General features: G+C 43.0%; 1 protein-coding gene and 2 long non-coding RNA genes across 5 annotated transcripts; 2 read left to right on the top strand and 1 right to left on the bottom strand.

The window, feature by feature from the left end:
* Positions 1-346: 346 nt before the first annotated feature.
* On the bottom strand, positions 347-13,665 carry LOC132207255 (uncharacterized). 3 transcript variants are annotated; one of them, XR_009443373.1, is made up of 4 exons: positions 13,543-13,665; positions 12,765-12,845; positions 7,374-9,773; positions 347-1,488 (listed from the first exon to the last, which is right to left on the bottom strand). It is a non-coding gene; the product is annotated as an uncharacterized LOC132207255 (long non-coding RNA). The 3 variants fall into 3 exon arrangements; XR_009443376.1 differs by having other exon boundaries at positions 13,467-13,657; XR_009443374.1 differs by lacking the exon at positions 13,543-13,665 and adding an exon at positions 13,089-13,412.
* A 2,586-nt stretch (positions 13,666-16,251) lies between these two features.
* On the top strand, positions 16,252-17,390 carry LOC132207186 (histone H1-like). Its single transcript, XM_059642398.1, has one exon. The coding sequence runs from the start codon at positions 16,252-16,254 to the stop codon at positions 16,888-16,890; it is 639 nt and encodes a 212-aa protein (XP_059498381.1). The 3' UTR covers positions 16,891-17,390.
* A 415-nt stretch (positions 17,391-17,805) lies between these two features.
* On the top strand, positions 17,806-19,015 carry LOC132207261 (uncharacterized). Its single transcript, XR_009443385.1, has 2 exons — positions 17,806-17,963; positions 18,742-19,015. It is a non-coding gene; the product is annotated as an uncharacterized LOC132207261 (long non-coding RNA).
* The last annotated feature ends 1,061 nt before the right edge of the window (positions 19,016-20,076 follow it).

Genomic DNA, 20,076 nt, shown 5'->3' with positions numbered 1-20,076 from the left:
CATCAACTCGCTGCCAAAAGTCATGGCCAACTACCACTCACCTTAATGCACGTGGATAAAGAGGGACACCTGTTTGACTGGGACAAGGTAGCCATCAGAGGACATCCCAAACAAAGACATGCACAAGAATTCAAACTAGAACTCCATTAACAAACATGTCCAGCTGGACACCACACACCAACCACTAAGAAACCAATCTGGAAGTGTTGCTCACCACCCCAGCAAACTGAGGCACATAAATAGCAAGAAGGACAGAATACCAACGTTTCATTCACGGTGCACTGATGATGTTGTGTAGTATGGTGATGAAATGTCTGTGAACAAACTTACAAGCTCAGTGAGCAAGTCAACAGCAGCATATTTAATGAACTGACCCTGACATTTCAGTGAAAGCGATTATCAACATGTATCTGTCAATTTCCACAATTTGACTGTCACTGTGATCAAACTCTGTCAGTTTCTGCTTGGTGGCCATGTGAGTGCAGTTATCAATAAGGACGTTTCAGATTCCGCTCTGTGAATGAGAGTAATTATCAAACTGTACATGTCAGTTAGTTTATGCTGCGTATAACTGGGAAGGCTGATTCCAGAATTTGCAGTTCTTGCTATGTCCAAGGTTGTTATCAATCTGTTCCTGTCAAGTTCGTCCATTGGATATGTGCGTGAAAGCAATGTGCACCTATCATTTGCTTCTCTGTCAATTTGCAAGTCCTGTTACCAAGATGTACCTGTGAGAACCTACTCTGAATATTTGAGTACAGTCAGCAATCCGTGCCTGTCTGTCTGTCGATTTGTGATTGCAGTTCTAAGTTTGTAGCTGTCACTTTGCTCTGTGAAATTGGGAGTGTTATCATCAATATATTCCTGCCAGTTTCAGTCTCTGTGAATGCGAGTACAGCAATGAATATGTGCATAATAGTTTCTATTATGTGACTATGTGAACATTTTTCATCAACCTTTTACTTGCAGTTTCTGAAGTATTAATATGGTCAAATACCATTTTTTTCCTGTCTGACCCTGCAATATGAATGCTTGAGTTTAGGTAGTACTACTCCTAAAAGTGGATCAGTTGTCAGGCAGCCAATAATATTATCGGTGGACGTGTGATTCATTATGTGAAGTTGATATTTGAGTAATTCTATGCAGATTTCCTTCAATTCCTGATGGTATACTTTGGACAAGGATTCAGTCTACCAATCTTCAAAACTGGTGTAAATGTCAATGGGTTATTTTAGGTGAAACCTGTTCAAACTGGGTATTTTGAATGGAGAGAGAAGCAAAATAAAGTGGCATTCCTCTGTCTTGTTTTATTGTCGGCTTTGACGTGTCTGACTGGAAATTAAAGCTCAACGTGTGTCTGATTCAATCTGCTCCGTGACTGGGGAAAGGATGTTCTCATGCTGTGATAGTGGGAACATATCTGCTGTTTGTTAGGAGGAGCTTTGTACTGAAGAAATGATACATTGTCTTGTTCCTTCAAGTGTTTGTCTGCAGGAAGGAAAACACAGATAGCTCCTGTAAACCGTCATCAGATGGGTGTGAAAACATTTAACTGATCAATTCAACATTTTGCTAATAAACATTCAGATATTTAAATTATCACTAGGAATTCTAACAGAACTGTGGGTCTGATTGCACTCTTGCCCTGAGCTGCACTACATTTGATCAATTTTTAAAACTTCAACTCTATTTGAGTGATGCACAGAAAGTAACCAACTCCCGTACAGCTCCATGACTGGAACTACCTAATGCAAGCTTGTCTGTGCGTATGAGTTTAGTTACTGATCCATTCATGTCAGTTGCTACCTGTTGAATGTGTGAGTGTAGTTATCAATGTGTCCCTCTAAATCTTTGGCAAATTACTTCTGTATTACACAGCAGAGACTGACAGGGAAACATTGGTCCAGACCAATCATTGTAAAAATGGTACAGAACAGAAGGAGGTCATTTGGTGCATCATGTCCATGCTGACCCAAACACCCCCAGATGGCCATCACAATCACACCTTCCTGCACACATCCCATAGCCCTGCAGGTTTCATTCGATTATCCTTCAGAACTTGGTCCATATGTGACAGACCATCAAAAGAGGAGAGCCAGATTATTTTGTGAAGAATTTGGAAACTAAAATTTAATACTGAGGACCATTGGGTAAGTACCCAGGTTTTAGATAATGAGATTTTTTTGAAAAGAACCGTTGTTATGGAACAAGATGGACAGCCACACTCCATTGATCCTTCAATCTTCCTGCATTCGAAAACTGAGCATTTTAAATGTTTCATGTAAAGTGGAGAGCCAGTTACCATTTAAATTATTATTTTTTAAAAAATAAATGTCCATGATTATAAAATCTTCTGGCTTACAACAGAACAAAAAAAATCTAGCTCCACAAGATGAAGAATTTGAGAACAATCCTGCGATAAAGGTGGAGATGGTAGTTCCCCTGCCACCGTGAAACATTTATGGAAATTGAATGCTGGCTGAATGGATGTAATTATTGGCTTGTTGTTTCTAATCATTGCAGGCTTGGAGAGACAGGACTGTTTGCTGTGCTGTCGTTGTCTATGACTAGATATGTGTGAGTGATAATCATTTTGTATAGATCATGTTTCTGTTAGCTGGAGTTTAAACGGACTGTTAGTCCTTGGATCACATCTTTAGTTATGATGATTGTATTTTGAACTAGTTCTGAGTCAGTCAGTACCTGTATCTGTCAGTCCATCCACATGGAAACAAAGCTGAGTATTATTACAGGTCGCGTCGCACTACCTCAGAACAGAGGTTCAACTTCAGAACACTCATTTCCATACTCATATGCTGATAGACTTGCTGAGATTTTGCAGCAATTTCTACTTTTGTTTCTGATTTCCAGCATCTGCAGTTCCTTGGTTTTTCTATTTGTCAGGAAAATGTGTTTGAAGTTCTCATGATTTATTTGTTATGTTTATATATGGGATAAATATTTATCAAAAGGAACAATTCTGTCCAAATCAGTTACTGGTAAACTAAAATGAAGCGTCACTCTCAACACAAAACCAAAGTTGTTGGAAAAGTTCAGCAGCCCTGGAGGCATCTGTACATGCAGTTATCAATTTATACTTGCTGGTTTCTATGATGTGAATATATGAATGTAATAACCAATTTATATCTGACAGTTTCTGTGGCATGAATATTTAAATACAGTTATCATTCTGCCCCTGTCAGTTTCTTCTATGCGAATGTAATCATCAATCCTTACCTGTCAATTTCAGCTTTTGTCAATTTGTGAGCATAGCTATCATTCTGTCCTTGTCAGATTCTGCTCTGCAAATGACAGTAATTATCACATTTTACACAGTTCTGAGGAAGCATCACCAGACCTGAAACATTAACTGATTTTCTCTTCGTAGATGCTACCAGACCTGCTGAGCTTTTCCTGCATGTTCTCTTTTTGCTCCTGATTTACAGCATCAACAATTCTTTTGTCTTTTTATGTTAGATTTTACCTTTCAGTTTCTGCAAATTGAATGTGTGAATCCAGTTGTCAATCTATGTCAGTTTCTGCTCTTCAATGAGTGTAGTTATCAATTTTCTCTGTCAAATTCTGCTTTGTAAATAACTAAGTATAGTTATCTCTTTGTTCTTTGTATATCAATAACTACACTCTTGTATTCACGTATCAGAAAATGACACGGATAATGACAATTAGGCACACATTCAGAATGCAAAAAAACTGACAGGTACAGATTGATAAATGTATGCACACATTATAAACATGTCGAGATTGAGATGAATGAAATGACATAAATGGATCAGAAACTAAACTCATATGCACAGACAAGCTTGCATTAGGTAGTTCCAGTCATGGAGCTGTATGGGTATCGGTTACTTTCTGTGCATCAATCAGTTGGAGTTGGAGTTTTTAAAATTGATCAAATGTAGTGCAGCTCAGGGCTAGAGTGCAATCAGACCCACAGTTCTGTTTGAATTCCTGGTGATAATTTAAGTATCTGAATGTTTATTAGCTAGATGTTGAATTGATCAGTTAAATGGTTTCACACCCATCTGATGACAGTTTACAGGAGCTGTTTTTTTTGTGTCAGTTTCTGCTACATGCTAGCATGAGCATATTTACCAATCTGTAACTTTCAGTTTCTCCTGTGTGTATCTGACAGTGTAGTTATAAATCTGTTATAACAAGGCACAGAGCTGGATGAACACAGCACGCTAAGGAGCATCAGGGGAACATGAAAGCTGATGTTTTGTGCCTGGGCCCTTCTTCAGAAAATTGAGAGTGTGTGAATACATTTATCATACTCTCCCCATCAGTTTCAGCTGTACGAATGAATGAATGTAGTTGTCAATCTGTCCCTGTCAGTATCTGAAATCAGAATATTCAAGCATGTTTGTGTAATTGTCAGTCTATCCCTGATAGTTTTTGCTCCATGAACGTGAGGTTTTGTTTTTAATATATTCCTGTCAGTTTCTGCTTGGGGAATGTGTGAGCATTTTTATAAACCTGTACCTATCAGATTCTGTGTCATCAAGACAGGAATTTAGTTATTAATCTGTACCTGTTATCTATGGTTTTGTGAAGAACTGGGTGTAGTTATTGATCTGCATTTGTCAGGAGCTGGCACGTGAAGATGTGAGTGTAATTATCAATCTGTCCCTCTCAGTTTCTGCTGTGTCATATGTGAGTTTAGTTGTCAATCAATACCCATCCATTCCTGCTTCATGAATGTGGGAGTGCATTGCAAAAAAAAATCAAATTTCTGTGAATGTGCAAATGCAGATCACAATCTCTACATTTTTATAATGTGTGCATACGTTTATCAATCCGTACCTGTCAGTTGTTTGGCATTCGGAACGTGTGCAGAACTGTCATTGTCCTTGCCGTTTTCTGATACGTGAAGACAAGAGTGTAGTTATCGATATACAAAGAATAAAGAGAACAAAGAAAATTACAGCAGAGGAAAATGCCCTTCCGCCCTCCAAGCCTGTGCCGATCGAGATCCTCTGTCTAACCTGTCATCTATTTTCTAAGGGTCTGTGTCTCTTTGCTCCCTGCCCATCCATGTACCTGTCCAAATATATCTTAAAAGATGCTAATGTGTCTGCATCTACTACCTCCACTGGCAACGCATTCGAGGCACCCACCACCCTCTATGTAAAGAACTTTCCACGCATATCTCCCTTAACCTTTCATCCTCTCACTTTGAACTCAGGACCCATAGTAATTGAGTCCCCGACTCTGGGAAAAAGCTTCTTGCTATCCACCCTGTCGATATCCCTCATGATTTTGAAGACCTCAATCAGATCCCGAACCACACTCTCCATCTTTCTAATGAAAATAATCCTAATCTACTCAACCTCTCTTCATAGCCAGCACCCTCCATACCAGGCAACATCCTGGTAAACCTCTCCTGCACCCTCTCCAAACCGTCCACATCCTTTTGGTAATGTGGCGACCAGAACTGTACACAGTATTCTAAATGTGGCCGAACTAAAGTCTTATACAACTGTAACATGACCTGCCAACTCTTGTACTCAATACCCCGTCCGATGAAGGAAAGCATGCTATATGCCTTCTTGACCACGCTATTGACCTACGTTGCCACCTTCAGGGAACAAAGGACCTGAACACCCAGATCTCTCTGTTCATCAATTTTCCCTAGGACTCTTCCATTTACTGTATAGTACGCCCTTGAATTAGATCTTCCAAAATGCATCACCTCACATTTGCACGGATTGAACTCCATCTGCCCAACTCTCCAGTCTATTTATATTCTGCTGTCATCTCTGACAGTCTCCTTCACTATCTGCTACTCCACCAATCTTAGTGTCATCTGCAAACTTGCTGATCAGACCACCTACACCTTCCTCCAGATCATTTACGTATATCACGAACAACAGTGGTCCCAGCACAGATCCCTGTGGAACACGACCGGTCACAGGTCTCCAATTTGAGAAACTCCCTTCTACTACTACTCTCTGCTTCAATGATATGTGATTGTCACTTTCTTCTCTATGGCTGTGAGTGTATTTTCTCATTTCTGCCAGTCAGATCCTGCCCTGTAAAGTTTGAGTATGTTCCACAATATTCATTCTATGGTACAGTTTAAGTTTTATTCCAATATTGGTCAGTCTCTGGTTTGAATGTGTTGAGTTTAATGTGCACATTTTTGTTGCAAGTTCGCTGTACGAATCATTCTTAATTGAAAGTCAAAAAACTTGGTATCTGCTTGAATATATGTTGTTTTCTGTCTGTTTTCAGGTCAATATTTAATTTCCTTCAGGTAGATTTAAAACTTTATATTCGGCAGTGGGTTCTGCTATCCTGTTTGTGGGACAAACAAAGTCAATGGCAATATAGGTTTCAATCTGACACTTGTCCTGATGTGCAATTCCTCCAGTTTGTACAAAAGGAAAAAAAAACTTCAGTTACCTCTCTCAGTCTAAGACACGGTGAGATATTTGGAGGTACATTGAATGTCTTGTTCAATCTACTACTTCATGGGAAGTAATTATGTCAAAAAATTCATACAATTTTTTTGATGATGTCGCAAACAATTGATACTTAATTTATGACCATGGCCATTACCATGTAGTTAAATCCTACAGGGAGTGCATGGAGATTGGAGAACTGAGCTCACTTTTTGTTCTGTTTGTCTCTTTCATAGAAGGCTAGCTCTCTGACCTGAAATCTGAGAGTAGAAATCATTTTTAGTGTTACATGTGCTGAGGCTTGAAGTGTACATGGTCTTCATGGCTATTAGATGTTGAGGAATGTGTGTTGGAACGGTGCATGTATGTATTTGGAATACATTGTAAATCACTCAGTAGGGGGTGTGTATGTGTGCGTGTGTGCGCACTTGTGCAGTTTATGTTATGTGCTCTCAGTAACCATTTTATGTCACACATTTGGAAGTCACATTATTTCATTCTTCTCTCTATGCCTGGGACATCAATTTGTCAAAACATAGACACAGCCCTGATCAGTTACTGATAATGTGAATGTTTTCTTCCATATCTGTACTCACACTGTGCGAAGTAACTGTGTAACTGCATGAACTATTTCTTCACCTTGACAGTAACTTGAAAAACATGCTTACTAAATGCAGATTTACTGCAGTTCCTCGGTGTCCGTCTCAGATGAAGATTCAGTCTGTGACTTCACAAAAATGTCATAAATGTCAGGAGGCTATGAATGAAGAAAATTATAGCAACTGTGGAGGTGTGCATTGGAAAGAGAGAAAACAAACCACTTGTATTTTGTTGCTTGTATTTGACTGTTGGCTTGAATGCATTTTTCTGGAAATTAAGTTCAACGTGTCTCTGAATCAAACTGCTCTTTGCCTGTCGAAATGATGCATTCTGACAGCGGTAACATACCTGCTGTTTGTGAGAAGCAGCTGCTCACACTTGGCTTTGCACCAAAGAAATGATACACTGTCTTGGTCCTTCATGTATTTGCCTGGATGAAAACAGAAGAGAAACATTCTGTAAATCAGCATCAGCCAAGTTTGACAATCTCAAACAGATTAACGTACATTCAGTTGATAATTATTAGGATGTTTCTTTTCTTCAACTTCACCTGACAATGTAGCAGAGCTCCAAAAGCTTGAGATTTTAAAATAAACCTATTGGACTATAACACAAATCATGAGACTTCTGCCTTTTCTTTGAAGCCATCAATTCAAACACAGGTCTAACTCAGCGAGGTCCAGAAACTGAACAATTGCACAGCTGCATCTAAAGGTGCTACCTGAGGATGCTGTAATATTGACACAGTTTGTGTCACCAGATCCCAACACACTAACTGTTGTAAAGAAGAACAACAGACACTATTTCGAATGTTTTTGCTCGAGACATATAATCTGTTGACTCCAATCTGCGTCCTTTACAGGATTCTTATATTTCCACCATCTTGCCTGTGTTTCCACTATTCTTTGCACAATGACGATAAACAGTGTGAAACAGTAGCCAAACAAGCAGCATTTGGGGCAGGGCCACCAATGGCATGGACTGCTTTTCCCAATAATTCCCAACAACAAACATCAATGGGTCATTCCCTAATTCCCTTCTCTCCCACTGTGAAGAAAGCAACTGCGGCTGTGGGGAAAAGGGCAGATAATGCTTCAAGCTGAGGCATCGGCCCTTTGTGGAGCGATAATAGAGCTCTTTCCCAGGTCATGTTAATAACTCCCTGTCTCCAGCTCTCTCAGAATTGAATGAGCAATGTTCGGGCTGCCCAAGTCTAAGAGACACCGAATGGCTGGCAGCTAAGCTGTTCCTCTAGCCCTGCTGCATATGACTGACACGTGGTTAAACAGAACGAATGAAAAAAGCCTGCTCCAGCATTTAACAAAGACACAATGGTACTTTTGAGAAGAGGTTATTCCGAGGCAAAAGGGAGCATTGCACAAACAACAGCTGCAAGATTTGTTGGAGACAGTTTGAAGGTTTGCAACAAAGATTGAAGGGGACAGTAAGTTCTGCAATAAACAAACAGTTGAACTCATGGGATTATGGCTCATAAAAAAAATCTACAGAATCAAACAAGTTCATTAAAATTGATAAGCAATTGATTTCAGTCCCTTTAATGAAAGGATGTTGTCCCATTAGATGAATATAGTTAGTTAGGACAAGGGGTGTCAATCATCCCAAAGACAGCTGGCCTAGCTCATCATGAAAACAGCAGATAACTCCATCTTGCAGCAATATTCACAATATTAAGAAATTGGTTCCAGTTAAAGATCCTTCAGATAGATTTCAATGTAATTCTAAATCTATATATATAAAATAAAATACAAATATCACTAAAAGCATCAGGGGAGAAGATTCAAACATGGGTATGAAAGTTAAATTCGTCTCCAGAAGGTTTCCTATGTCACTAAAGGAATGCCTGGTGCATCCTGTAAGAAGCAAATGGCTCACAATTCATTAGCTATAACAGAGCTAAGAGTATGGGTATGCATAAAGCGTTACATATAACTCACTTTATAATACAATTAATATCATGAATCTTATAGCAACTTGTAAGAATAAACTCAGCAATAGTAAGCCCTGCCAATGCTGCAGTTAGAGATAACACAATGTGGAGCTGGAGGAACACAGCAGGCCAGGCAGCATCAGAGGTGCAGGAAAGTTTAAGTTGTGGGTCAGGATTCTTCTTCAGAAGCATCAACTTTCTTGCTACTCTGATGCGGCCTGGCCTCCTAGTAGGAGTCAACTGTCTGTTTTATTATAATTCAGACAGTGGGAAAATAAGAGGAGTAACAGAATTTAATAGAGACACAAAATTAATACAATTGACAGCAGAATTCAAGCTAGCCTGATAGGTAAGCGATTCTGGGGCATGACTGAAGGTGTACGGCCAGTAACTTTTTAAAGCGAATTGATAGATGTATGGAAAGATCCCATGGCCTGGTGATTACACTGTCTGATAATGTTTAACAGACATTGTGGTGAACCTTGGCCTGGCTAATAGAGGGTCCAGCTTCAGTTAGGAGTTTCAAAGGATTGGTTGTATAGGATAAGGGGAAAGGCACAGTGATCCAGTTGCATTGGATCACTGTAACAAAACGTATAATAGTGTATTCCACTGTGAGAATCAGAGTGTCATCAATCTCTCTTTCCAATCTGAGATAAAGATTAATGATGTAACTGCATCTTCAAGAGGGGTGGCTGTGGCCCTCTCCCCGCATGATCCGGTGAATGGTTGACGAAATACTGCGATGGGCCTGAATTCTGCCTGCCCCGAGTCTTTGTCCTAGGTCTGGAGTTTCAGTCCTGCAGGGAATCAAAGAAGTGGATTGAAAATTTGGCCCATTCAATTTGCTCCACTGTACAAGGACAATATCTGATCCAAGTGAGCTGTTAACTATCGTATTCATTCACCTTGACCGTTATCCCATAAATATTAATTCAATGTTGAAAGAACATACAGAGAAATGAAAGAAATGGGACATTCTCACTGAAGCAACACGTAAGTATTGGATGGCACCCTGTGTCACAGTGGTATCTAGATGGAAGTGGTCGTGGGCTTGGAAGGCACTGTCTATGGAGCATTGGTGAATTCCAGCTGTGCATCTTCTGGAAGGTACACATTGCTGCTTGAGCATTGGTATTTGAGGGAATGGACGTTTGCGGATGTGGAGCCAATCAAGTGTTTCTCTCCTGGATGGTATCTTGCTTCTGGTGTGTTTGTGGAGCTGCACTCATCCGTGTAAGTGGGGCTAAACCATCACATTCCTGACTTGATCACATTAGATGTTGGACAGGATTTGTGGAAGCAGGAGACCAGACACTCACTGCAGGATACCCAGACTCTGAACTGTCCTTGCAGTATCTGTATTTATGTACAGAATCAGCTCGAGCATCACAGCGTCCATGAGTGAAACAGAATGGAAACAGACCCTTTCATCCAACTGGTCTGCAATAGATTAACATCCCAATCTGACCTCGTCCCATTTGCCTGCATTTTGCACATATCCCTCTCATGTCGACCTGTTCATCTACCCATCCAATGGTGTTTAAAACTTATCATTGTACCCTCCACTAGGCGTACTCTGTCAGCTTGTTCCAGACATGCCCCACACTCTGCACTAAAGAAATCTCCCTCAGGTCTCTTTTAACATTGACCCTCTCACTGTAAACCTATGCCCTTAAGGTTTGGGCTCCTCCACCCGAGAAAAAGAGACCATGGCTATTCACCCTATCCATGCTCCTCATGACTTTATAAACCTCTACAAGGTCACTCCTCAGTCTCTGATGCTGCAGGGTAGAAAGCCCGAACCTGTTCACCCTCTCCAAACAGTTCACACCATCTAGTCCAGCTAACATCTCTAAATATTTACTGCGCCCTCTCCAGTTCAACAACTTCCTTCCGACAGCAGGTTGGCCAGAACTTTAAGCAGTAAAAAAGCACATTTCCTGTACAGCCACAACATGACATCTCAACTCCTATTCTCAATACACTGACCAAAGAAGGAAAACACTTGCTTCACCACCTTATCTACTTGCGACTCCACTTTCAGTGAACTACGCACACAAACACCTTGGTGTCTTTGTTGGGGAACACTTCCCATGGCCCTCCCATTCACTGTCGAACCCCTCTCCTGTTTTGAACAATGAGAATGTGTGTGTTATTATCATTCTCTTCTTGTCAGTTTCTGCAACATGAACAAGAGCAACTATTAACGTATGCCTTTCTGTTTCTGTTATGTCTATTTGTGAGTTGAGTAATTGTTGCAAACATACCAGTTTTTGCTGTGTGACTGAGAGAGTGAAGTTCTCAATCCAAAATAATCAATTTCTACTCTTGTGCATCAAAATAGTTTTATTCTCTGGCCACCAGTGATATTCTGTGACTGTGCTTCAATCTGACAGAATAGTTATGAGGGTGTAGAGAGAGAGCCTTAATCCCATTTCCATTTGCGGTTTATGAGCTTTCTGTCAGTCTGAGGGGGTAAGGAGGTGGAGAGCAGATCATATTCCCAACAATCTGTGGAAACAGTTGAAGAGTACAAATGTTCTAGAGCAAGTACAATGGGCTGAACGGCCTGCTTCTGACATGTACTTGATCTGTATTTCTGAGGCATTTTCATGAATCCAAGTGTTGGATAGTGCGTCAGTGTAAAGATATCATGTAGAAATGGACAGACAAGCTTATTTTTCTTTTAAAAAAGCTGGCCTTGTAAGTCAGTGTAGGTTGTTTCCAGTTTTACTGAGATACTTAGTTTCACTTTGTACTGGGATATTGAATTTTTTTTTCATTTATTTATTTGGAGAATTTTATTCTGTATCTGACAGACCATGCTGCATTCTCTACTTGTCAGGCTTTGGCAGAGAAAGTGCATTTGCAATTCACATTATTTAATTTCTGTGTCTTTGTATGGGACATTATTCATCAAAAGATAATTTTAGTCCTAAATAAAAACTCAAAAAACTTCAGGTGCTGCAAGTCAGAAACAAACATGGAATTTGCAGGAAACGCAAAGCAGGTCTGGCAGCACGTGAAGAGAAATCATGGTTAACTTTTCAAACACTTCCTCAGTTCTGCGCAAAGGTCACTGGATCCGAAACATTAATTCTGATTTCTCTTCACGCATGCTGCCAGGCCTGCTGAGCTTTTCCAGAAAATTCTGTTTTTGTTTACTATTTCTGTCCTCAGTCACTGATCAACATCAAAAGTTTCCTTCCATATTTGTACTCAATACCTACTCCATATAATGGTCATTGTAACAACTTGATCTGTTTGTATCAGACTTAAATGGAACTGCAGATGCTGGAGAATCCGAGATAACAAGGTGTGGAGCTGGATGAAGACAGCAGGCCAAGCAGCATCTCAGGGGCAGGAAAGCTGACATTTTGGGCCTAAACTTTTCATCAGAAACATCAGCTTTCCTGCTCCTATGATGCTGCTTGGCCTGTTGTGTTCATCCAGCTCTAAACCTTGTGATCAGGTTGTATACCTGGATTATAACTATAAAAATACCCTCGCTTAATGTGAATTCAATGTAGTTATTGAGAGTATATTTGTGACATAAATTCAATCTATTCTCTTCAAATGCTGTGAATGACAATGGGCTGTCAAAGATAAACTTGACTGGAACTGGGCTAGTTTATATTGAGAAGAGAAAAAAAGGTTACATTTGTATTTATTTGGTGGCATTTGATTGCTGGTTTGATTGTTGCTTTCTGGAAATTGCGTTCAATGCGAGTCTTACTTAAACCGCGACTGTGGAAAGGACAGTCTCCGCTCTGACAGTGGGAACATACCTGCTGTTAGTAGGAGCAGCTAGTCACACTTGGTGTTGCACCACGGAAACGTGACATTGTCTTGGCACATCAGATAATTGCCTGGAGAAAGGCAAAAGAGAATTCTCCCGTAAATCGACATCCACCGAGTTTCAAAATATCAAAGCTCATCAATAGAAAATTTCGTGAATACTCATGATAATTCCTTGTTTTAAAGCCAACGAGTCGAACAGAAAAGGGTCGGGTTACACAACTAACCCGGGTTCCTCCTCTTTCTTTTAGCGAAATTCTAAAACAATTTACTAAGATACAAAAACTAACCAGATCCACGAATGGAATGCTTACACGGTTCAATATCCAGCTCCCAATACACGAACTATTGAAGGGAAGCACAACAGGCACGATTTCAAATATTTTGCTGGAAACTCTTAATCCGGTGACTGCTATGTTTCTCCTTCGCGGGATGAGCCCGTTTGCACACACTGCTTTGTTTTATTCACGGTTCAATGCAAACTCGCAACTAACAGCGTGAAACAGCAGCCAAACAATGAATTTCCATCAGTGTTTAGAAGACTAAAAGCTACAAGCCTGACCCCCAGCAGCAGCTTCTTGCCGCTGCGTCTCCCTCAGCAGGCCCACACACAGCCCGAGAAAGGCCTCTCTCTCCCCGCCCCCAGGCCGCTCACTCCAAGTTCCGGGACCAGTTCCTGCTCCGCCTCTTACCAACAGCCCACGGTTCTCCCTGAACTGAGCCCGAATCAATGCCAGTCTCGGAGCCCCCTCTGTGTCCCAGACTCACATCTCGATGAGCTGCTGGAAGGAGCCTGCTGTTCCCTCGCTTCCCTGGGCGCTGGTCTCTCCATTGCGGCCTGTTTCAAACAAACCTCTTCCACTCAATGAGTCAATGCCACTCAAAGGCAGGTCAACGGAGAACTTCACGCATGCGCTCCTCTGGTCAGCAACAAGCAGCTTTTTGGGGTTTGGGGATGGCAAGGATCACGCATGCGCTGCTTTCCCCGCTGAGTCCCAGAAACAAACATCAATTGGTTACTTCCCCAATTCCCTTTCCTCCCAGTTTAAGCAAAGCGAATGGAGGCTGTGGGGGGAATGGCATAAAATGTTTCAAACTGGGGCATTGGCCCTTTGTGAAGCTCCAATGGAGCTCTTTCCCGGGTCATGTTAATATCTGCCTCCCCCCGGCTTTCTCACAATCTGGTGGGGAAGCGGAGAAGCTGGCAGCCGTTCGGCCCATTTAATATTCTCTACTATTCAATAAAATCACGCCTGATCTCATGTTAACTGTGATATTTAATTCTGCTGGCCTTCGTCCCATATTGACTCTGTCAAGGTAACACAGAGCGATGGAATAAATGCGACATTATGACGAAGGCAGAATGGAACTGCTGTGGGGTGTCTTGCAGCGCAGAGGTAGTTTCCCTATTTCTGGGTCAGGTGGGCCGTGCTAAAGCCACACCCGGACCAGGGGTGAGTAATAATATCCCTGGGCCCGATGCAAATACCAGTTTGGAATTGATGACTGATTTTATTCTCAGTATGCTGCAGGCAGAAAACTTGTGATGAATGGGTTCCCGCAACGAATGACCCAGCTGTTTTTTCTTGTTTGCGCATTCCTGGGAAGAGGACGTCTCTGCCTTTGTCCAGCATTTATTGCGGGCCCCTAGTTGCCCCCAATTTGAAGTTGGTGCTGAGCCACCTTCTAAAATAGTTCTGGTCCATGTGCTGCCCACATTGCAGTTCGCAGGTAGTTCCAGGGTCTTGATTCAGAGACAGTGAAGGCAAGGGGACGTATTTCCAAGTTAGGATTGTGGGTGATTGGAGGGGAACGTATCAAGGTGGTGTTCCTCCACATCAGCTGCCCAAGCCCTTTTAAATGGATATATTCGTCAGGATGGATGGTGGTCTTTCTACAAAACTGTCATTTTAGATGGCTATTTAACACCGTTTTTGAAATTTGAGAAGAGATTCACTAGTATTTGCAGAGTATGTAAGGCTCGAGTCATATAGAAAGGATGGATAGGTGTCAAGATCCAAAACGTCAGCTTTCCTGTGCCTAAGATGCTGCTTGACCTGCTGTGTTCATTCATTTCCACACCGTGTTTTCATGGATAGGCTGGGACTTTTTTTCACTGGAGAGTAGGATGTTGAGAAGTCACCTTCTCAAAGTTTGTAAAATACTGATGGAGTGAGACAGAGTTAATGGTCGTTGAACTTTGCTTGGGATGGAGGGAATAGAAAACCAGGGCGGACACTTAAATGTTACAGGCGAGAGATTTAAATGAAAAGACACGAGGGGCGTTTTTTAAACATAGAACACGGAAGAATGTGGAATAAACGAGCTGTCGAAATGGCCTACGTGGCTATAATTACATTAAAACGACATTTGGAGAAGTGCATAAACACGACAATTTTGAAAAGAAATAGGTCAGGGACAGGTAGATGGAACTAATTCAATTTGGTATTATACTCGGCATCTACTGATTGGACTGAAGGGTCTGTATCCTCACTGTATGACTCTGTATGAGAGAAAAAAACAGAGACAGACCATTGCGTTGGATGATCTGCCATTTTCATGGTGAGTGGGAGGAGAGGTTTGAAGGGCTGATGGGTGTTATTTGCCCAGTTGCTATTCTTTACGTTTCTATGAGTGTGATTCCCAGAAACGATGTTGAGTATTGTCACTGCAATTGAAAAAAAAACTGATCTCAGTGATCAATGTAACTTCAAACCAGATGAGTGGTTCTTGCAGCTGAATATGCAGGAGAGCGAATCTCCGGCGCACAGACCTCGGAGAGTTTCACAATGACTGAGGAGAAAAAAACTACAAAAAGTTCCCTGGGTACCGGAGCAAAGGCTAAAAGGGGGAGAAAGTACATCCTCCCGCAGGTACATTTAGAGATATTTCTGGCCTGTGACTGTATGGATGTGAATATTGAGTCAGAGAGACTGTAGGAAAAGGGCGGGCGGGTTATTCACACGTAAATGTGCTTGTGTGTCCGCTCATATCATGATATTTCCGCGTCGCTCTTGTGCAAATCAAAAAGATTTTCATTTCAAATCATCCCCCTGCTCCTCCACTAAACCTTAAAGATAGACTTCAAGGCAATATATTTGTTGATTTCAAGATTTCAGTCTAAAAATGATGACAATGCCAGCGCTCAGCTCAGAGAGCGCGATCAGTGCAGCAGCAAAATGCGGTAAAATCGACTACGGAGCCGTCAATTCGAGTGAAAACCTTTCAGCCGCAAACCTTCCTGTGTCAGGGTCAGGAACGATCGAGCCTGGCTCTCTGGAGATGCGGAATTGCAGAGGAATTGGAGAGTTTCTGCCGAGAGAGAAACACAGACAGGCAGCAGGAGCAGGGAGCTGAGGGCAGGTTGTCTCCGCGCCGTCCGCTCGCTGCCTTTTAGTTGCTCAGTGCCGCCACCAGCAGCTTCATTGCTGACCCAGTTCAGTTTGACAGAGAGAGATTCAGCGCCGAGTTCCCGACATGAGCGACAGTGCAGCCGCCGAAACGGCTCCTCCAGCCTCCGCCAGCACCAAACCCAAGTCTCCCAAGAAGAAGGCGGCGGCGGCTCCCAGGAAGAAACCAGCCGGTCCCGGGTTGGGCGAGCGGATTGTGAAGATTGTCGGGCAGAACAGCGATCGGAAGGGGACGTCTCTGGTCGCTATAAAGAAGGCGCTGCAGAGAAGCGGGGTCAATGTGGAGAAGCAAAATGCACAGATCAGGATGGCTGCCAAGAGGTGCCTGGCGAAAGGCTCCCTGGTTCTGGTGAAGGGCCAGGGCGTCTCCGGCTCCTTCAAACTCGCAAAGAATCCAGTCAAGGCAAAAGTGGGAAAGAAGGCGAGACCAGCAGCAGCCGCCAAGAAAGCAGCCGTGAAGAAAACAACGGCCAAGAAGGTGGCAGCGAAGAAGTCCCCAGCCAAGAAAGCAACAGGCAAGAAAGCGGGCGGCAAGAAGGCAGCAACGCCAAAGAAAGCGGCGAAGAAAGCAGCGCCGAAGAAAAAGACTCCCGTGAAGAAGGTGATAAAGACCAAGAGCCCCAAGGCCGCAAAGCCGGCCCCGAAATCGAGGAAACCGAAGGCCAAGCCCAAAGCGAAAGTGACCAAGAAAGCAGCAAAGAAATGAAGCATTCGGTGTAACATGTAACAACCTGAATCCAAAGGCTCTTCTCAGAGCCGCCCACATCTCTCAGGAAGGAGCTGAGCCTGGATCGAATGATCCCTGTGATAACATGGTGTAGAGCTGGATGACCATAACAGGCCAAGCAGCATCAGAGGAGCAGGAAAGCTGACGTTTCGGGCCCAGATCCTTCTTCCTGCTTCTCTGGTGCTGCTCGGCTTGCTCTGTCCATCCGACTCTACCCCTTGTTATTTCAGATTGTCCAGCATCTGTAATTCCGTCTGTGTCTCGAATGATGCCTGTCCCGGTTCCGAGTGCAGACACAGCATAAACTTGAATTGATTCGAGTAACTTAAATATCACATTTCCGAGAGCAGAGACTGAGAATGGGGAAAGTATCACATGGGGAGGGTCACTGGAACTGCATCTGGCTATTTCATACCGCGACTTGTAATTCTGCCCAGACACAAATCTTACATAATGCAGTATATGCATCTCATTAACCCTTCCAGGAATGTTAACTTGTTTAATTTTGATGACAGGACCACTGGCGATGTTTTAATGGTGTATTCCTCCCATTTACCTGCGAAAGACATTTCAGGCAGTAATTACAAATTGTGTTCGGAATGCTTACAATCTGGGCGAAATAAACATGTCCCGAAAAAAGGGGATTTTGCAATTAATCGCTTTGAAGAAGTTTAATTCGGCGTGTTTGATAAGATTGATGAACCACGGTTCCACGGCCGGTTGATCAGTTTGCCTGGACTGTCTCAAACTCCGCGCTTCCCTCCTGCCTGTTCCAGACAGATCAGGCAATGATCCCGTGTTCTGTCCGCGCTCTGGGCAAAATCGGTTTGAAACAAATTGATGTTAGCAGCGCATGCGCGTTCCTGCCTCCCAAACCAATGACGCCGGCAACCGACGAGAGAAGCGCATGCGTGAGGCCCACCCGCAGCGCTGCCATTGAGGAGCATTGACTCAGTGAGTGGAAGAGGTTTGTTTGAAACAGGCCGCAATGGAGAGACCAGCGCCCAGGGAAGCGAGGGAACAGCAGGCTCCTTCCAGCAGCGCATCGAGATGTGAGTCTGGGACACAGAGGGGGCTCCGTTCAGGGAGAACCGGGGGCTGTTGTTACGATGCGGAGCGGAGCAGGAACTGATCCCGGAACTTGGAGTGAGCGGCCTGTGGGTGGGGAGAGAGAGGCCTTTCTCGGGCAGTGTGTGGGCCTGCGGAGGGAGACACAACGGCAAGAAGTTGCTGGGGGGTTAGTCTTGTGGCTTTCATCCTCTAAACTGGGATGGAAATGCATTGTTTGGTGTTTCACGCTGTTAGCTGCCAGTTGTGGGGGGTTCCTGTGAAGGACGTAGATTGGAGTTAACAGATTATACGTCTCGGGGGGAGGTGGGAAAACACACTTGAAATCGCGGCTCCTGTTCTTTTCAACAGTCAGTGTGTTGGGATCTGGTAACACGAGCTGTGTCAACAGTGTAGCATCTTCAGGTCGCACCTTAGATGGAGCTGTGCAATTATTGCTCAGTTTCTGTATCTCACTCCGTTGGTATTGAATTACATATTTTAAAATTCCTCAGACAAGGAGCAGCTCGATGTAAGAATGGAATCAGACTTGTGTTTGAATTGATTCCTTTAAAGAAAAGACTGTGTCAAGAGAATTCTATGTTGTGGTCCATCAGGACTACTTAAAATCATTAAGCTTTTGGAGTTCTGTTGCTTTGGGAGGTCAAGTTCAAGAAATGAAACGCCCTAATGACTGTTCACTGAATATATGTTAATCTGATTGATATTGTCAAATTTGGCTGATGTTGATTTACAGGAGATAACTCTTCTGTCTTCCTCCAGGCAAATTCTCAAAGAAACAACATTTCCTTGTTAGAAAGCCAAGTGTGAGCAGTTGCTTCTAACTAACACCAGGCATGTTCCTGCAATCAGAATGGAGAACATCTTTTCCATAGTCAGAGTGGATTGGATCAGACTTGTATTGAGCTCAATTTCCAGAGACTTGTCTGAGGAAAGGCAAGTTTTTTTTTGTTTTTCATTGTCAATTGGAACTAGCATGATGTGAATTAATATCATTTGTAGCCCATTAACATTTAAATCATGTTTGAAAGGTTAACATCTGACTCCTTGTTGAAAGTACTGAAAACAGGAACTGGATCAAGTTTGCATTTAGAAAAGGTATTTTATAATATCTCAAACCGGATAGAGAGAGTGTCCTCCTACCACCCCTTTGATCATGACCCTGCCCCAATCGCCAAAACATCATCATCTCACAGACCATCCACAACCTCAGCACCTCAGGCACTCTCCCGCCAACAGCCTCTGACCTCATCTTTCCCCAACGCCATATTAACTGTTTCTGCATCAATCTCAAAATCCACAAACCCAACTGCCCCTGTTGACCCGTTTCCTCTGTGACCCTGTCCCACCGAACTCATCTCCAATTATCTCAACTCCATTTTCTCTCGCTCTCCGTGCCCCTGCCCCTGGACCAGGAACTCCCCACCTAAATCTGTGACACCACCAACATCATCTCCTTCAAATCCTCCCACTTTCTGCAGTCAAAGTGGGTGGCCATGGGTACCCGCGTGGGCCCAAGCTATTCCTGCCTCTTGTAGGATTCATGGACCAGCCCCTCTTCTGCAGCTGTACTGGCCCCATCCCCACCTCTTCCTCCGTTATTTTGATGACTGTATCGGTGCCACCTCGTGCTCCCACAAGGAACTCACAGTTCATCCACTTTACTGACACCTTCCACCCCAAGTTTAACTTCACCTGAACCATCTTAAATATATCTCTCTCCTTCCTGGACCACTCCGTTTGAATTTCTGGCAACCACCTGGAAACTGGTAACTAATTCAATCCGACCGATTCCCACAGCTACCTAGAATACACTTCCCCTCCCCTCCCCTACCTGGCTGCAAAAATGCCATCCCCCATTCCCAATTCCTTCCTCTGTGTCATCTGCTCCTGAGATGAGGCATTCCACTCCAGGCCATTGCAGATGTCCTTGTTTTTCAAGGACTGCCAAATTCCCCTCCTCAGTGGCTGAATATGCCCTTGACCTCATCGCTCTCATTTCTGCAACTTGTCCCTTGCACCCCCTCTCCACAATAACAACAAAGTCAGAATCTCCTTTGTCATCACGTATCACTCCATCAAACTCTGGGTTCAATG

This window comes from Stegostoma tigrinum, chromosome 44 (assembly GCF_030684315.1).
Source record: "Stegostoma tigrinum isolate sSteTig4 chromosome 44, sSteTig4.hap1, whole genome shotgun sequence".
Taxonomy (NCBI): domain Eukaryota; kingdom Metazoa; phylum Chordata; class Chondrichthyes; order Orectolobiformes; family Stegostomatidae; genus Stegostoma; species Stegostoma tigrinum.
The sequence above is the reverse complement of the archived record's forward strand: the minus strand, read 5'-3'. Positions and strand labels throughout refer to the sequence as shown.

What these genes read in the sequence shown, in the direction of transcription:
- LOC132207186 (XM_059642398.1), top strand. Translation starts at nt 16,252, where the DNA reads ATGAGCGACAGTGCAGCCGCCGAAACGGCTCCTCCAGCCTCCGCCAGC.